The sequence below is a fragment of the Ruditapes philippinarum genome, unplaced genomic scaffold (genome assembly GCF_026571515.1).
Source record: "Ruditapes philippinarum isolate M1 unplaced genomic scaffold, ASM2657151v2 ctg579_1_1_1_1, whole genome shotgun sequence".
NCBI lineage: Eukaryota > Metazoa > Mollusca > Bivalvia > Venerida > Veneridae > Ruditapes > Ruditapes philippinarum.
In genome coordinates this window covers 132,208-151,231 of record NW_026861557.1, presented here as the reverse complement: position 1 = coordinate 151,231, position 19,024 = coordinate 132,208, and the positions used below count along the sequence as shown (strand labels likewise).

The 19,024-nt window shown below is 33.1% G+C and overlaps 1 protein-coding gene across 1 annotated transcript in view; it reads right to left on the bottom strand.

The window, feature by feature from the left end:
* Nucleotides 1-19,024, bottom strand: part of LOC132716085 (dual specificity protein phosphatase 7-like) — a 33,246-nt gene that overhangs the window by 7,417 nt on the left and 6,805 nt on the right. Inside the window, exon 2 of the mRNA XM_060699248.1 lies at nt 7,067-7,456. Within this exon, the coding sequence (XP_060555231.1) occupies nt 7,067-7,456 (390 nt within the window). The remainder of the gene's footprint in view (nt 1-7,066; nt 7,457-19,024) is intronic.

Sequence of the window (19,024 nt, the reverse complement as noted above, 5' to 3'; positions counted from 1 at the left end):
ATGGAAAGTAGCCAAGTACAGCATAGGTCAGTAGGGCATGGAATTATAGCAAAGTACAGCATAGGTCAGTAGGGCATGGAAAGTAGCCAAGTATAGCATTGGTCAGTAGGGCATGGATTAGTAGATAAGTACATCATAGGTCAGTAGGGCATAAAATAGAAATTAAGTACAGCATAGGTCAAGAGAGCATGGATTAGTAGCTAAGTACAGCATAGGTCAGTTGGGCATCAAATAGTAGCTTAGTACAGCATAGGTCGAAGGGCATGGAATAGTAACTAAGTACAGCATAGGTCAGTAGGGCATGGAATAGTAGCTTAGTACAGCATAGGTCAGTAGGGCATAGAATAGTAGCAAAGTACAGCATAGGTCAGTAGGGCATGGATTAGTAGCAAAGTACAGCATAGGTCAGTAGGGCATGGAAAGTAGCCAAGTATAGCATAGGTCAGTAGGGCATGGAAAGAAGCCAAGTACAGCATAGGTCAGTAGGGCATGGAATAGTAGCAAAGTACAGCATAGGTCAGTAGGGCATGGAAAGTAGCAAAGTATAGCATAGGTCAGTAGGGGCTAAGAATAGTACCTGATATAAGAACAGTATAGATCAGATGGGCATGGAACAGTACCAGAGACAGCTTAGTATAGCATGGGTTGGTTGGGCATGGAATAGTACCTGAAGTAAATATGGCATAAGTCTGTGGGAAACGGAATTGTACCAGAGAAAGATTAGTATGGCATCATTGGCATGCATCCTTTACTTCTCTAAATGAGAGGTTTTATGTTCAAAACAAAAGTGGAAAACTTAATAGTCTTGTAGGGAAACCAAGACAGTCATACAGGGAAACCAGAAAAAATGTCTTTGTTACTAGTTAATGGTCTTTTGAAAAAAGTTATTCTTGCATTGAAATTGATAAATCAGGAAAACACAGTTATTTCCTTTTGTCTTTTGTGACCTGTGTTCTTTACAGTAAGTCTTTAGTCTACAGGTGTTAATTTTTTATTTTTCACAAAAAAAATTTATTACTAAAGTTTATTCTTGCGAAATTGATAATTGCATCTATATATAGTAATGTAAATCATATCCGCCTTGAAATACTTACAACTTTAAAAGCGGTTAATTAGCATCTCTATTAAAAATAGTCTCATCTATATATATTTTTCCTTTTTTTTTTTGCAAAATCATTCAGCCTGGTTTAAACGTTTATTATCCTCAAGCTGTCAGTTTTTAACAAGTGGTAAACCACAATCAATACATCCCTGTATCACATTAAAATATCATATCATATTAGATTACATTCGTTTTTTTTTTTAACAATTTAATAATGAGTTATACTTGCATCACCTGGCATTTTAAGATAATTTTCTATATGGAACATACCTTATGTAATGGAATGAACATGAAAATTTTATTCATTAAAAAAAAAATTAAAAAAAAAATTAGATGCCAAAATAGTATCACTACTAAATTGTCCATTGTGCTGAACCGTGCATACCGCTGAATTAACTCTATTCTATTTGTTAAAATAACTATTTAATTGTAATGAACAGAAATCGTTTAAATAAAAGACAAGTCCATTACGTAGCGAGGTAAGTTATGTCATAATTCAGAAGCATACTCCTTTAACACTTAATCTGCTGAATTTGTGTAATGGATTTGCCCACCTTTGAATTCAGAACAGTCCAAGTTTAATGGATTTCAAGATCAAAATACAAAAATTGAGTTAGCCACAGTATAAGGCCTAGTCAAACTGCTTGGACATTAAAGCAAGCCTGGCTCTATACTGGCAGCAAAGGCTTATCAGGTTTGGTTCCAGTACGATATGGGTTAAACATTCAATAAATTGACCTGTTATCAAGGATAAGTCCATTATGTAAAAAGGTAAGTTGAGTAAAAATTCAGAAGCAATGTCCTTTAACAATTCAATATATTAAACTGATATTATAGACTAGTTCATTATGTAACAAGGTAAATTGAGTAAAAATTCAGAAGCATGTTCCTTTAAAAATTCAATATTAAATTGATCTGATATCAAGGACAAGTCCATAATGTAGCGAGGTAAATTGAAAAATAATTAAGATTCATGGTCCTTTAAACATTCAATATATTAAACTGATATTAGACTAGTCCATTATGTAACAAGGTAAATTGAGTAAAAATTCAGAAGCATGTTCCATTAAACATTCAATAAATTGATCAGATATCATCTAGTCATTAAAAATGCCATTAAATACATGACATATACTCAACATATAGCCATGATCAATATAAAAACTATAGTTCATGTTATTACAATTTAATCAAGTCAGAGCTGGAGTCAATAAAATTGTAATGATGAAATGGTGGTTTTGATCAGGAAGAATTTGCCAGCAATTTACCAATATGTCAAACATAACAATATCAGTTTATTTACATCGTAACATTTAATATCTTTATTATACTACTAGTATATAATTTCTATAAAATGTAGTTTTACAAAAAGCATTCATATAATACTTTCATGTTTAAAAGTTATTTGTTCCTTTAAATTAAATTTCGTTAAAACTTTGCAATCAGAAACTTTAAACAATGTATATAATGCTGACTATCCTACAAATACTACTACGCCTTTTTTATAAACAAGGTATGTCTATATAAAGCTTAAACATTTCATTTGTGGTTAACCAATCATCTCGAAAGCAGTTTGAATTTTACAGTACTTTGCCAGTCCCTCCAAATTACAACAAGAACTGTCGGAGGACAGTAAAGCTCGACTATTCGAAAATTTGTCACAAGGGTGTTTCATTGAGTATAATAATGCTTACCTATATGAATACATAAAATTGTCTGAAAAGGTACAAAGTCTTCAAGTTTCAATACATTCCCTTCAGTAGTTATGGAGATACAAGCTTACATACAAAAACTTAACCAAGATTTTCTAAGTCGAAAAAGGGGCATAATTATGAAATAAAACAATTCAGAGTTATGGGACTTGTACCAATCACCTTAGATAATCACAGAGACCAAGTGTGTGAAGTTTCAATCCATTCCCTTCAGTAGTTATGGAGATACCAGCTTACACGCAAAAACTTAACCAAGAATTTCTAAGTCAAAAAAGGGGCATAATTATGAAAAAAAGCAAATCAGAGTTATGGGACTTGTGCCAATTATCTTAGATAATCACAGAGAACAAGTGTGTGAAGTTTCAATCCATTCCCTTCAGTAGTTATGGAGATACCAGCTTACACGCAAAAACTTAACCAAGAATTTCTAAGTCGAAAAAGGGGCATAATTATGTAAAAAAGCAAATCAGAGTTATGGTACTTGTGCCAATCGTCTTAGATAAACACAGAGAACAAGTGTGTTGAAGTTTCAATCAATTCCCTTCAGTAGTTATGGAGATAACAGCTTACATACACAAACTTAACTAAGAATTTCTAAGTCGAAAAAAGGGGCATAATTATGAAAAAAAAGCAAAACCAGAGTTATGGGACTTGTGCCAATCATCTTAGATAATCACAGAGAACAAGTGTGTGAAGTTTCAATCCATTCCCTTCAGTAGTTATGGAGATACCAGCTTACATACAAAAACTTAACCAAGAATTTCCAAGTCGAAAAAGGGGCATAATTATGAAAAAAAGCAAATCAGAGTTATGGGACTTGTGCCAATCATCTTAGATAATCACAGAGAACAAGTGTGTGAAGTTTCAATCCATTCCCTTCAGTAGTTATGGAGATACCAGCTTACATACAAAAACTTAACCAAGATTTTCTAAGTCGAAAAAGGGGCATAATTATGAAATAAAACAATTCAGAGTTATGGGACTTGTGCCAATCATCTTAGATAATCACAGAGAACAAGTGTGTGAAGTTTCAATCCATTCCCTTCAGTAGTTATGGAGATACCAGCTTACATACAAAAACTTAACCACAGGGACGCCGACGCCGACAAATGGGTGACTGCATTAGCTCGATTATTCTGCGAATAGTCGAGCTAAAAATTAACTCTAGGATGTAACAAAGCCATTCAATGTGCAATTATGGACTACTGTAACTTTGGATTTGATATTTTCTTTTGTAAATGTTTGGTTACACATTGTATATTATCAAAATCCTAAAATTTACGAGCAACCTGAATAAAAATTGCATGGACAGACATACAATGCTGGTCTGGTACCATTGATAAGTTAGATCCACTTAATATCCTAAAGTTAATTACATACATAATACAGCCTGGAACTTACATTAAGATATTTGTTGTTGTTTTTTTCCTTATTTAAATTGTCATCCTTTACTTCACATATAGATATTATAAGCCACGACCCTTTTTTTAAAACTCAATATCGGGAAATATTACAGTTTAAACTATTTACATGTAACAAGAGCTGTCAGTAGGTCAGCGTGCTTGACTCATAATAATGAAACAACAGCCTGGATAATGTAGATTTTTTTTTACTTCAAAAGTGCCGTAATTCTGTCAAAATCCATATGAAGAGTTATGGGCTTGAAAAAGTGATTATCTTGCTCTCAAGTGTGTAAAGTTTCAACCCTTCAATAGTTTTGGAGAAACCAACTAACACCCAAAAAAGTAGCGAAGGCAATGCCAGGCTGAGTTACACTTATGGATGATCTTTGCTTTTACACAGCTGAGAACATTGTCACACTAATATGAAATAGAGACTGCGGTACCACAAACATAATCATTGGTAGATGTTCATGAGAAGTAACTGTAACATACTTAATATCTTATTGTTCTATACATGTATATGAAGGTGTTTGAGGAAGGTTAGTCAGTGTAATGACTGACATTTAACATGTATTAGAACTATATACAAATAAGAGTAAATTGGCAACCACATCCATTTGATTGGAAAGGAAGCGGTTTTAAAATAGTTTAGTATAGCCCTTAAGCATGATCAAGTTTACCACAGAAAACAAATAAAACTACTGTACTAGTCAACATTACAAATATTCAGCATCCTATGTGGGGGCATTTCAAGTTGCCGACTGCAGGGGGCCAAGTGTATAAGATTTGTTATAAAAGATATATGGGTTTCAAAATGAATGACATTGTTTTTTTTTGTTTCTCTCCTTTTTATTTCATTGGATTTAAAGTAACACTAACAATTTTGACCAAGCTATGTGGTGTCAACTTAAGTAACAGTCCAGTGCATTATTTCAAAATTGTATGGCCATATACCAGCCTCACATCAAAGCACATTTCTGCCCACAGCATCAAGGGGCTGTTGTTTCAATGCCATCAATCCGGAGCAAATTGCCACAAAACAGCAGTAAGGATCTATTCTTTGAATGTCAGGGCCACTTTGCCACAAAACAGCTGCAAAGGGATGTTGTTTAAATGTCAGGGCCACTTTGCCATAAAACAGCTGCAAATTAAGGGATGTTGTTTAAATGTCAGGGCCACTTTGCAACAAAACAGCAGCAAAGGGATGTTGTTTAAATGTCAGGGCCACTTTGCCACAAAACAACAGCAATGATCTGTTGTTTCAATGACATAAATCCAGACCTTAGTAACTCTGTTGTTAAAATGACAAGGCCACATTGCCACTAAACAGAAAGAAAGGGCTGTGGTTTCAATGTCAACAATCCAGAGTCATTTTGCCACAAAGGCCGTAATTGATGTATATCTATGCAATAAGTAACATCCTGGCTGCTTAGCATATATCAGAATAGTGTCTCTAAAGATGGAGACCATTTTCTTTATATGGCAATTTTTTTACATAATTATATACATATTGCCCTTTATTCAAAAGAAAAATGCCTTATTAATGAACAATTACAATGTATTCTTAGAGAGAGGAATGTTGCTAAATTGCAATGTTAACAAAACATTGAACTATGCTGAGATCAGTGCACTAAGTGAACAGAGAAAAATACAAGTAAAACAAAGAAATCAAAAGAGTGTGAAGCCTTATCTTTAATATAAGATAAAAATTTAATAAACTTTGACCTTTAACCTGCAGCAAATGTTTACCCTAGCATAGTTGGAACAGTTAAATGCCATGACAACCTCAATGTCATCAGTCTAAGCTCCACCCAACTTCTGTTAATCTTTATTATGATATCTCTATTATCTATAATTGATACACAGATACAATGTACATATAATGTTTAAAACATTTCAATTGTTTCATAATGGATGCTGAAAAAATCATCCAGGAAATTCTTATTAATTACCGAGACTTAGCCAACTGAGTGACCATTTAAGTCTGACAGACGGCTTGGTTCTTTGTCAGAGTTTTAATTGATTCAAAATCAGAACCGCATAAATTAAAGAGCATGAAGAACAGAGTGCCGACTGACCTGCGTGTACTTTACCAGTAGCAAAACAACTATTTAAGTAGTATACAGAAAGCTAATAAGTCAAATCAAAGAACTTTTCAGTCACCATGATTGTTACAGTATTTCATGAGGATTCTCAATGATGGGACCAACTTATTTCTGTCACATATCTAAAGCAATGCCAGAACGTTTTTCCTTTTTAATTTCCGTGTTTGGCTAAAGGTGCAGTTTTAAGAAGATATCTATTATTTATAGACACGCTCGTCTATTTACGTAATTTACACTCAATCTTTAAGGCTTGCCTTTCCTTCTCTCTGCTCACTACTTCACACTGTTCAAGGATTGCCTATAATTTGTAGAATCATGATAGAAAAAAAATATGTCTTGTTACTTTTTCTTCTGTCTGCCATTCTTTGTTTTATAAACTATGTTCAGACACACAACTTACATTAACTTTTATTAAAGGTCCAAAAAATGACTGTTACTGATTTCCTCTCCTTAAAATAAAGGTCTGTAAAGAACACTTCTTTATCACCATTCTGATACTTTTTGAAGGCAAACTGACGATGATAAAGAAATTGATTAGACAACTTTTCATTTTTATCGAAACAGTGTAAAAACATTGTACAAGTCATTAAAACCTAATTAAACTATACTTTTGTATTTTATTGGAATCTAAAACTTACCACAATGGTTTCTTCATACTGAATGAATCATTTCAATTTTTGTATACATGTAATAACTTGCAAATTAAAAATTTTTGAAAGAAAACCTTGATATGAAAATGCTCACCTATAAAAGCTATGGCCTCTGGAAAAAATTTGGAGAGATTTTGTGAGAGATGATCGCTGATGGGTATTTTCATGTATTTAAATGCACTATCCTCTTCAAATTTGTTTGGCACATTGGGGGTGACATTCAGTATATATGATATACCAAAGTTTTTCAAAACGTCTTTGTCTGCTGAATTTTTAGCATTTCCTAAATATAAATGGGGGATGACTTGAACGGGCACGTTACTAGTAGGTGAATCTAGGTCACCGTTTGAATCACATGTTCCGTAAGCAGAGTCCTCTGCTATTTTCAGGTTACAAAGTCCCATGATTTCCTTGTCTGTATCATCGTCACTTTCTGGACCGTCACAGAATTCTGGGAAATTCTCCTCAAAGTTCCGAAAACCACCTGAAAATAAAGGAAAACATTCTTTAGAAATATTGAAACTTATCAAAACTAAAGCAAATATATCAGTGAATTGTAACATTGTGTAGTAAAGGAAATGTGGTTCTGATAGTTGACAGAATAATGTTGTGATGCTGAAATATTTCATTAACACTCCTCTACAACATACTATTGTCAATGCAATAACTTTCCTCTTTTTTCTCTATTCATATCATTACATAAACCAAGCACAATATAATTATAAATCTATATAATATGATTATAATCACTGCTTCCAGCTAGGAATGTACTTTTGTAGCAATGATCAGAAATTTCAAGACAGATCTTATTTTGTTTTCCCAATCTCACGTTAAAAATGACATTATAACGGAGACAAATTTACGAGTCTGTTAGAAAATTTTCTTAAAAGTACAGTAAACCGCTCCCTGTAGATTAAAAACATGGCAACTAACTTGCCCTTTTCCAGGAAAGCGACCCTCGAATTATATTGCCAATGGTAAGATTGATGTTAGGTTCCATTATCCTCGCCATAACGTTCGCAATGATGTCTAAATATGGCAAGATAATTAAACAAACTTCTTAGAAGGTGGAACACAATCCTCGTAATAAATAAAACCTTCTCGAGATAAGTGTCAATGACGTCATACAGCAAATGGCAAAGGATATGTTTACGTTAAATGAGTACTTTTTCTATTGGGATGTTTCGATAAAAAATTCGTCATAGACTTATATCAATGAACTGTTTTCACTTTCAAACTCCCCAAAAAAACTAATTATTTTATAGAGATCACTGGTGTGTTAAATTTTTTAAGTTTTTTTTTCTTTCTCATATTGAACTTTACGAATTAAAGTTTCAAGTTTCAAGTTTACAAATTAAAGTTTCAAGTTTCAAGTTATACAATTAAATACATGTAAATGTTAAAATTCTTGATATCTATGAATTCAGGAAAGCTGTGTACACAATTTTTAAAGGATCTGCATTGGTCGTACAGGTTAAAATGAGTTACAAAAGTTTTTTTAATGTTTCTAATAAAAAAACAGTCAGGTGTCACATGTTCATTCACTGAATGTCACACACCTAAATTTTTTTCCATGAGTTCCCATTGATCACACAATAATGATTTTTAGGTGTATTTGAATTACCTCAAAACCACAAGTACTAGTTATGGTAAAGTTTTTACTTAGAATTTTTATTGACACATTTCTCACAAACAACTAAACAAAAGGCTACAATGAGATGTCAATTTTAAAGGTTTTTCTATTTTTAGCTCTGACGGACCAGTCTTGTACAGTTCTTGTATAGCTGAAGTAATTTTTACAGTTAATTTCTGTATAGTTACATCACTTTTGGCTGCGGCTGCCCCAGTTTAGCAGGAGATGATGTTTAAGTAAACTGAAAATGAAGGATGCTAGACAAAGGTTGATAACCATGTGTTGTGTTCAGGTGAGCTAAAAATGTAAATCTGACTTGTACATGTATGAGACTGAACTGGTTTTGCAGGAAAATAGACCAGGATATGGCAATCATATCAGCTATTCTAAATTTATATAAAAGCTATATTCTAAATATATAATAGCTATTCTAAATTTATATACATTTTAAAAATGACATTGAGTCATTTGCTTAGCTTGCAATATTGATACAAAATTAATAGAAATTAAAAAATATTATTTAAAGTATATATTAACTAAAAAATTCAATTACAGATTACAATTTTTTTAAAAATATATATCTAATCACCACTCTCCCCAAAATAAAATGATGGTAAGAATCATTCAATAAATCCTTATTATATGACCTTTATATAACTTTGATAGAGGTCTATTAGGCAATGCTACATGTATATGCCAAATATAGAGGCATAGTATAGTATTTATCTAGCATCCGCGCAGTCTGATCAGGATCCATGCTGATCGCTATCAGTTTCTCTACTTATGAAAGGGTTGGTAAGCGAACAGCATGGATCCTGACCAGACTGCGCGGATGCGCAGGCTGGTCTGGATCCATGCTGGTCGCAAACCCATTATGTTGCTTTTGTCGTGACGCGGCTCATGTACATTCTACACTTCCAAGACATAAAAGGAAGAGCTTTTTTTAAGAATTAATGCAAAATTACAGTCATTATACCTTTTCAGTAATTATTTTCATTTTGCCTACATCCTACTTATTAATAACAACCCCTCCCCCTAAAAACAGATTTTTAGAAGTAAGTGCACATTGTCAATATATTAACCAAGAAAAACAGTTGTTTAGTTAAAAGTACATTCTGTCAGTGTAGTAAACAAGAAAAACATGTCTAAAAAAACTGATTAGTCTATTACATGTAATGTTAAAATCAATGATGGTTATAGCAGAGGAATGCCTGGTATATATTCTCTTTTAGAAGTGCTCTCTACTAACTCTTCTGTATAAGGGTTTTTCACAATATTAATGTTATCTAAATAAGGTCTGGAAGATATTTAAGACCTAGATATGAAATATATGGCATTTGTAACTTTGATATGGGCAAAATATGTTATTATGACCAGAATTTTATGATATAGGCATGGGCTAAGATATTAATGACGTAGAAATGGGCTGGAGAATTTATTATCTAGATATGGGCTGAAAATTGTTTATGATCTAGTCATGACCTTAAGATGTTATTATGACCTAGATATGGGCTGGAGAATTTATTATCTAGATATGGGCTGAAGATTGTCTATGACCTAGTCATGACCTTAAGATGTTATTATGACCTAGATATGGGCTGGAGAATTTATTATCTAGATATGGGCTGAAGATTGTCTATGACCTAGTCATGACCTTAAGATGTTATTATGACCTAGATATGGGCTGGAGAATTTATTATCTAGATATGGGCTGAAAATTATTTATGATCTAGTCATGACCTTAAGATGTTATTATGACCTAGATATGGGCTGGAGAATTTATTATCTAGATAAGGGCTGAAGATGTTATGACCTAGGCTGCTGGACTGGAAAATATATGATCTAGATATGGGCTGAAAATGTTTATGATTTAGATTTGGGCTGAGGATGTTTATGACCTTGGTATGAGCTAGAGAAGTTTATGACCTAGATATCGGTTGGAGAAGTTTATGATCTAGACATTGGCTCTAGAAGTTTATGACCTAGATATGAGTTGGAGAAGTTTATGATCTAGACATTGGCTCTAGAAGTTTATGACCTAGATATGAGTTGGAGAAGTTTATGATCTAGACATTGGCTCTAGAAGTTTATGACCTAGATATCGGTTGGAGAAGTTTATGATCTAGACATTGGCTCTAGAAGTTTATGACCTAGATATGAGTTGGAGAAGTTTATGATCTAGACATTGGCTCCAGAAGTTTATGATCTAGACATTGGCTCTAGAAGTTTATGACCTAGATATAGGTTGGAGAAGTTTATGATCTAGACATTGGCTCTAGAAGTTTATGACCTAGATATCAGTTGGATAAGTTAATGATTTAGGTAAGATTTTATATGACCTAAAAGGATCAATAAATAATCTAAAAATATATGCTGAGGATGTCTTTGACTGAGATAATGGCTGGGATTAAAACCTTGATATTGGGCTGAAAGATGCTTATAATAGCCGCTATCGGCCTAATGTAAGCAGATCTAACTTCTGGGTGCTAGAGAGACATATGGGCCATTAGATTGTATGATCAACATATGTCAAAACACTTGGAATACCTGTAACATCTAAATATAGACAAGGACGATTTACAAGTATGGTTTATAATAATAACCTAATGTGCTTCAGCCTTTATGCTCATGTACAGGTTATGCTAAAGGAGTCAAAAAAAATTGAACTTAATTGTAAGTTAAAAAGAGAGGAAGACTGCTCCTATATCAGCTATTTAGCCTGTATTAGCATCTTAGCAGCCCATATTGACTTACATTTTGTAGAGGCAGTAGCAGGAAAACTTCATCAAGGAGGCTCTGTTTATGAGATTTATTTTGCTGTGAATAAGATAGAGATAGTTTATAAGTATTAAACCAATAAACTGAAAACATATAGATATAATAACTTAACATCTGCTCTTAAATTAACAGACAATAAGTATCACCAAGTCAGACATATTAATGATCTTTTACGCACAGACTTTAAGAAAGGTGAATGTTGCCTTATCTTTTCCTATTTAACTTGAACACTGTCCTTAAACACAATTTATCAAGTCTTGCAGACATCATGTGAACATCTACATGTACACCTCCATAACTCATTCATAAAAAAACATGCAGCTTTCTCATTCATAAAGTCAGGCAAATTCTCACAAAGCCATTTCTCTCACATAAAATCATTCACCAAATCTTGAAGAAAAAAAATATCCCAAGAGCTTAATTAGAAATAATTGCTTTCTTTTCCGGAAGAAAACAAATTTTCCTCTTTGTTGCAAGTACATGAAATAAAGACAACACCAGTGTAAAAATAACACAAAGTGTATGTGATATTATTTCAAACAATTTCACTTGTTTTCTTGATACACATATTTGGCATATCTTTTATTATAAATTAATTAAAAAAAAGCTTGCATATAAAGATTCCAGACTTCTAAGGATTTGACTTGTAAACATACATTTTCAAAAAGGTGCTTTTTAGAATTAAATATAACATGCACTTATTTCAACTCAAACAGAAATGTTTTAATGTCAATCAAATTAATGCAAGCCAGGGAAACTTTCAAAAATGAATATCAATTGATCTGAAGAAAAAAACCTTGTACAACAAAATGCCAAAAATGCTAGAATGTTTTATAAGAATTCTATGGCTTTAGAGAAGAAAATGTCAGCCCAGTGTAAGACAACTGTAACTAATAAACAGATAAAGAGGTAGATACAATATTGTTACACTAAGACTACAGAATACAAGCATATATCTGTCTGAAGTGTCTCATCAGTGTTGTGTGACTGTCAATATGAGACTGTTTAATGAACTGAGATTATCTCAGAAAATCACAATACCAATTACAATATAGAATACATGTAACAAAGATAAAGATGTGGTGTTGTGTCAGGGATTGGCAAGGGCTGTAACAACTTTCCAAATAATCTTGTTAGTTTCAGTGCATGATGGTTGTGTGGTGGTGTTGGTAGTTTTCACTCAGCAAGCCAATAAGCCACACTGAATTGTTCAGAGCACAGTGCAGTATGCAGTCACCGCATCGATCCCGTGCTACGGCTGTCAAGCAGTTTACCAGTACTAAATGCCTTCTTTTTGCAAGGAACTGATAACGTCTTTACATGTCAAAGCAGCAGTATAGTGTGAATGACCATAGAAAGGATTTCATGATCAATCACAACGAAAGTGACCTGCACCGTCCGGGAATCAAACCCGGTCATCTGATTCAAAGTCCAACGCTCTACCTATTGGTCTAATCGGATGCTATAATCAGCACATGAAAAATCATTCTGGTCATAAAAAGGAATAAAAAATAGGTCATCAACAAAATCAACAAACGGTCATCGGTCTGACCTCATGGAAATCATGTGTGCAACTATCTGCACTTTCTCAATTAGGAGTGAAAACATTGGGCCTTATACGTAAGTTGAAAGTTTTTCTGAAGACCTATCATACTCTATTATGTTTTATTTCAAAATTTAACTTTTAATATACAATGTAAGCATGTATATCAGTTGTAGAACCATTGACTGTCTTAATTTGCCAGCTACATTATATCAGCAGGATTTGGCCCTAAATTATACAATGAAGAGCTTAGTATAGTTCACATGATCTTCACACCTGCTTTTCATTAAGAATTTGAGGGTCATCATTTTAGGCAGTAGTATAGAATCTTTAATATTGAACCTCTCAAAAAGACAAAAACCATGATGACAGTCCAAGTGTTTTAATATACATTATATATTATAGTAATACAGATTCTCCACCCCTGGAATAGCTAGCCAGGCTTCTTAAATATCTTATCTGTTTATTACAGTTAACAGTATTTTTTGTTGCTGCTATATCTGATTGTGTTCTAGTTTAAAGTTCAATTAAGTTTATATCAAACTGTCATCATTAACTATCTGAACAACCTCTTAAAACCTCTTCCCTTGAGACAATTAAATGTTCATAACATGTGTTTTGGTAAAACTGGCAGAGCATTTTTCAGAAGAAAACAACTTAACAAGAGCTGTCAGTAGGACAGCAACGCTCGACTATTCTTAGTGCTTGATAGTAAAAAAAATGCTTGATACAGTTACCTCCTCCTGTTTACAGGTTGGGGTCATGATGTTGAACAAGTGTGCAAAGTTTCAAAGCCATATGTCAATGGACTTTGAAAATATTTGAACTATTACAAAAACTTTAATGTAAATTCTAAGTCGAAAAAGGGGCATAATTCTGTCAAAATGCTTGATAGAGTTACCTCCTCCTGTTTACAGGTTAGGGACATGATGGTAAACAAGTGTGCAAAGTTTCAAAGCCATATGTCTATGGACTTTGAAAATATTTGAACTATTACAAAAACTTTAACGTAAATTCTAAGTCGGAAAAGGGGCATAATTCTGTCAAAATGCTTGATAGAGTTACCTTCTCCTGTCTACAGGTTGGGGTCATGATGGTGAACAAGTGTGCAAAGTTTCAAAGCCATATGTCAATGGACTTTGAAAATATTTGAACTATTACAAAAACTTTAATGTAAATTCTAAGTCGAAAAAGGGGCATAATTCTGTCAAAATGCTTGATAGAGTTACCTCCTCTTGTCTACAGGTTGGGGTCATGATGGTGAACAAGTGTGCAAAGTTTCAAAGCCATATGTCTATGGACTTATAAAATATTTGAACTATTACAAAAACTTTAACGTAAATTCTAAGTCGAAAAAGGGGCATAATTCTGTCAAAATGCTTGATAGAGTTACCTTCTCCTGTCTACAGGTTGGGGTCATGATGGTGAACAAGTGTGCAAAGTTTCAAAGCCATATGTCAATGGACTTTGAAAATATTTGAACTATTACAAAAACTTTAACATAAGTGGTTACGCGGACGCCGACGCGGACGCCGACGCTCGGGTGACTGCAATAGCTTTACTTATTCTTATCGAATAGTCGAGCTAATAAATTATATTACAGTTTAAAGCTGGTTTATTTAAGCTGGTTTTAAATGCTGATACACCAGGTTGACACTGAACTAGGCTACTGACAGAAACAGAACAACAACAAAAACATACACATGAATTTCAAACTTAAAAATTAAATTATTGTTGATGAATATGGGCAAGAGACCACCTTAAATACCTAATATAGATATAGTTTGCATGTGTTTTTCAAAGCTAGATATTAAAAACATATAATGCTAGAAAACCAAGAAATTTGTTCAGTTAAACCAATAAGGGTAACAGCTTTCTTTTTTAAAATCAAGCTAAAATAATCATGCACAAAATCTTTATTTAATTACTGAAAAAATATTTAATAAGTAAAAAATATTAACTTAATTACTTGAGAAACATTTCTGCTAAAGCATAAAAATTTCAATCAAAACTTTTATTTTCCTTTTAACAGAAAAGCGAAGGAGAGCCGAATGTTCATTTTGATTTTATGACCTCAATAACAGACACATTCATTGAGAAGAAGCCTGCCTGGGAATGTTTTTCTCTCTATCTTTTCTCTAGGTAGTCAATGAACTTATTGATTTAAAACAAGAACATCTAACATCTTTTAACAGAATGACGTCAGCGACTATCCCACAATGCCTATTTATAGATAGATATCTGTTCAAGCTTTATCTTCAGAGCACCTGTTAATTGAAATGCTGTTTGATCTAAAAACCACCCCCGCCCCAGTAGCGAACATGTCATTCCTGAACAAACAATGATTATAGCATAAATCTGTTCGTATGAGGAAAAGGATATTTATTTTTAAAAAATTTAAAGTTTGGAAATTAGATCATTTTATAATGTCCTATTTGTCTTCTTTAAATCTACGTCAGAGATTTTCTTCCCAGTTCTGCTAATGTAGTCAAATATAGGGAATCAATACTGATCTTTTGTGACAGCTACATGTAACCGATGACGTCTGACGCCTCTGTAGAAGTTTGATTAAAGTTTCTTAATTAGTGACGTACATCTCTGTGCAGTTCTTAAATCAGGAGTCATTTCAATTTCTTCCTTCAGTCTTGTTGATGCATTCTGTCAGATACAAACAATTTCACAGGTCAAACAGGATTTTTCCAAACAGATTATGTTAAAAAAAAAACCACATGAAACTCTCATGAAATTTTCTATAGCTTTTTCATTATGATGTTTCAATTTGATGCCGGAAGGCTCTAAACTACGTTGCTAACTTGATATACATAATGTATATTACCAAGCAACATAATGGCGGTTTAACAGTCATATATATTCTTAAACTTCTGCCCACATATAAAATTATACTATCACCAAGAACTTCAACATTTCAGATATATGTTTTGGCCTTTATATGTAAGTTCGACCTCTACACTTGTTTGAAACTTTAAGCAGAGTCAAATGAAATCAGTTTGCCACCAACCTGACAATTCCTCAATGAAAGTCAAAACTTTCCAAATGATTTTTCAGGCAAGACTTCTGTTCATTTGTTATACAGATCTTTTTTAAAAGCACACAGAATTTATTTCTAAACATTTTTAGAGGAAGGATGTTTTAATAGGAAGAATTCTTTATCAGATGTCACACAGTCCAGATTTGATGTAATAAATATAAAATATAATTGTCCAGCCAGGTCACCAAGTACATTCACATTCCTGCATCATGAATATTCTCACGCCATGCATCATATTATTTATATAACATTCACAATGGTGTTAGAGCCACTGAGTTCAGTGTAGTCATTAAATCAGTGTAGTCTGAGAAAGTTTGTTTTGAATTTGAGGAGGTCATTTTAATATAGATTTATCACATACAAGAAAAAGAGTTTTATAAGCGGCCGAAAATGCATTTGAGACGGTCATTTTGGCCTACAGCCACCTCCATATGATAACCCTGTGAGTAAGAATGAAACAGCCAAAAAAAATTTAATTCATTAAAAGACATTAGTGGCCAGTATGTGACAGACAGACAAACAGACAGACAGAGGCAATACACTTTATATGGTAAAATATTTCAAAACTTTTGTGGTCCTGACCGTCCTGTAGGCACAATAAATAGTGTATGCCATTTCTTAAATATGTACATGCACTTCTTTTAGACAATTGAAAAATTGCAGAAATTCAATCTATATTTTTGTTCAAATTTTATTTCAAGATTATATATATATACACAAGTAAAATATAAGATTTAACTTTTAATTACTTCATTAAAAAAACAGGATCATAAAATGTACAAATAAAGTCATAATCAGTATAATTTTCATCCTCTACGTATTTCTTCATTTACCATACGCAGATTTAACATCTACAGTCAAGAACTCTATCAGCCGATTTTCATGAGATATCACAGCCTTATAAGGTAAAATTTTCCAGGAAAATATAAGGACGATTTATTACGATACATTACGTTGTTATATGATATTTTAGTCTGGATGCCAGATAATCAGTCTAACAATACAGCCAGGCTGCCTCCATTGGAAGGAAAGTGTAGAGTTATATAAAATGTTTACCATACAAAGTCATGTTTTGCTCTTTAACGTAAAAAAGAAGAAAATGGTATTTGACGCACAATGATCAAAGACAATTGTGCATTCATTACAATTCTATTCTTTAAATCTTATATTGGTGGAGATCTTGTTACAACCAGAGCTAATTAACTGGTCTACGACTGTTTACCATAAACCTGTTTAAAAGTAAAACATTATTTCCAGCTATATAGTGACAATTTACTGGTCTGTAATAATTGCATGTATACAAGATTATTAACAGAGAGAAGAAAATTTTGTTAACACAATTTTCTTCAAAAAGCTTAAGGAGACCATCTTAAACATATTGTTAGATGCTCAACTTCTGACATGTAAACAGATACAAATATTTTCAAGAGATTAATTTACCTACTGAACTGTAAAGTTGTAATATAATCTAACTTCAAACTGTTAACATTTACAAAAAAATCCAAATATAGCTGTGAAACCAAAAGTACAAAACCGAATTACACAATTCATTAAAATTATGAGATCATATAAATCATAGTCAGTAGTTTATTTATAACTCAATGCAATACTTGAGTGGAGGCGTATTTATCATAGTGTCTTTCGTTTGTCGTTCCAACGTCACGATGACACACATCCATTTATCAAGATATGGGGTTAAACTTGTATATCAAAAATATTTAAATCCTACGAGTAGGTGTCTTTTGTTTACAGTTTTAACCTAAAATCAATTTATTTACAAATCTTAGTAATACTGCTATACATGCAGTCAATCACAATGTCCCAGAGTCTCAAAGGGCACAAATTTGATTCAAGGAACTCTGGGCTGCCTGATGATGTAGACTTAATAAGAATCAAAATAAGGGGTTTAATATACTATGATGAATGTGAATTAAGATAGGGCCCTAAATAGAGATATTACCATGTTTCAAAGGCCTTGGGAACAAATCATTTGATGGAAAACTCAATGTGTTGCCAAGGCATTGGGAACAAATCATTGATGTTGCCGAGGCCTTGGGAACAAATCATTTGATGGAAAACTCAATGTGTTGCCAAGGCATTGGGAACAAATCATTGATGTTGCCGAGGCCTTGGGAACAAATCATTTGATGGAAAACTCAATGTGTTGCCAAGGCATTGGGAACAAATCATTGATGTTGCTGAGGCCTTGGGAACAAATCATTTGATGGAAAATTCAGTCAGTTTAATTTTACCCTTAATCTGCTTATTTTGTAAAAATGGCTTTGCCCTGCTTTGAATTTGGAATGTTCCAATCCTACATACAGTTTAAGTTCAATATCAAACTACAACTAGAAATGTGTCCATAGGACACGGATGCCCCCACACGCCACTGTTCTGTCAATCTTATTAATCTAGGTCAAATATTTTTTGGACTACATGTGCCACAAGTTGAAAACTAAAAATCAACAAAGGGCCATAATTCTGTTAAATTTGGTCGCAGCAAAAATTCCTACCTTTACTACCATCTACACATTAAGGTTGTTAATCCCTGGAAGTTTAAGCAAAATCTGCCATCCGGTTTAAGAGGAGTTGCGTTCACAAAATTTCTACATAGTATATATTGAAAAAATCAACAAAGGGCCATAATTCTGTTAAATTTTTGTTGCAGCAAAAATTCCTTACTTTACTACCATCTACACATAAAGGATGTTCATCCTTGGAAGTTTAAGCAAAATCTGCCATCCTGTTTAAGAGGAGTTGCATTCACAAAATTTCTACACAGTATATAGTGAAAAAATCAACAAAGGGCCATAATTCTATAAAATTTGGTCGCAGCAAAAATTCCTTCCTTTACTACCATCTTCACATTAAGGTTGTTCATCCCTGTAAGTTTAAGCAAAATCTGCCATGCGGTTTAAGAGGAGTTGCGTTCACAAAATTTCTACATAGTATATAGTTAAAAAATCAACAAAGGGCCATAATTCTGTTAAATTTGGTCGCAGCGAAAATTCCTTCCTTTACTACCATCTACACATTAAGGTTGTTCATC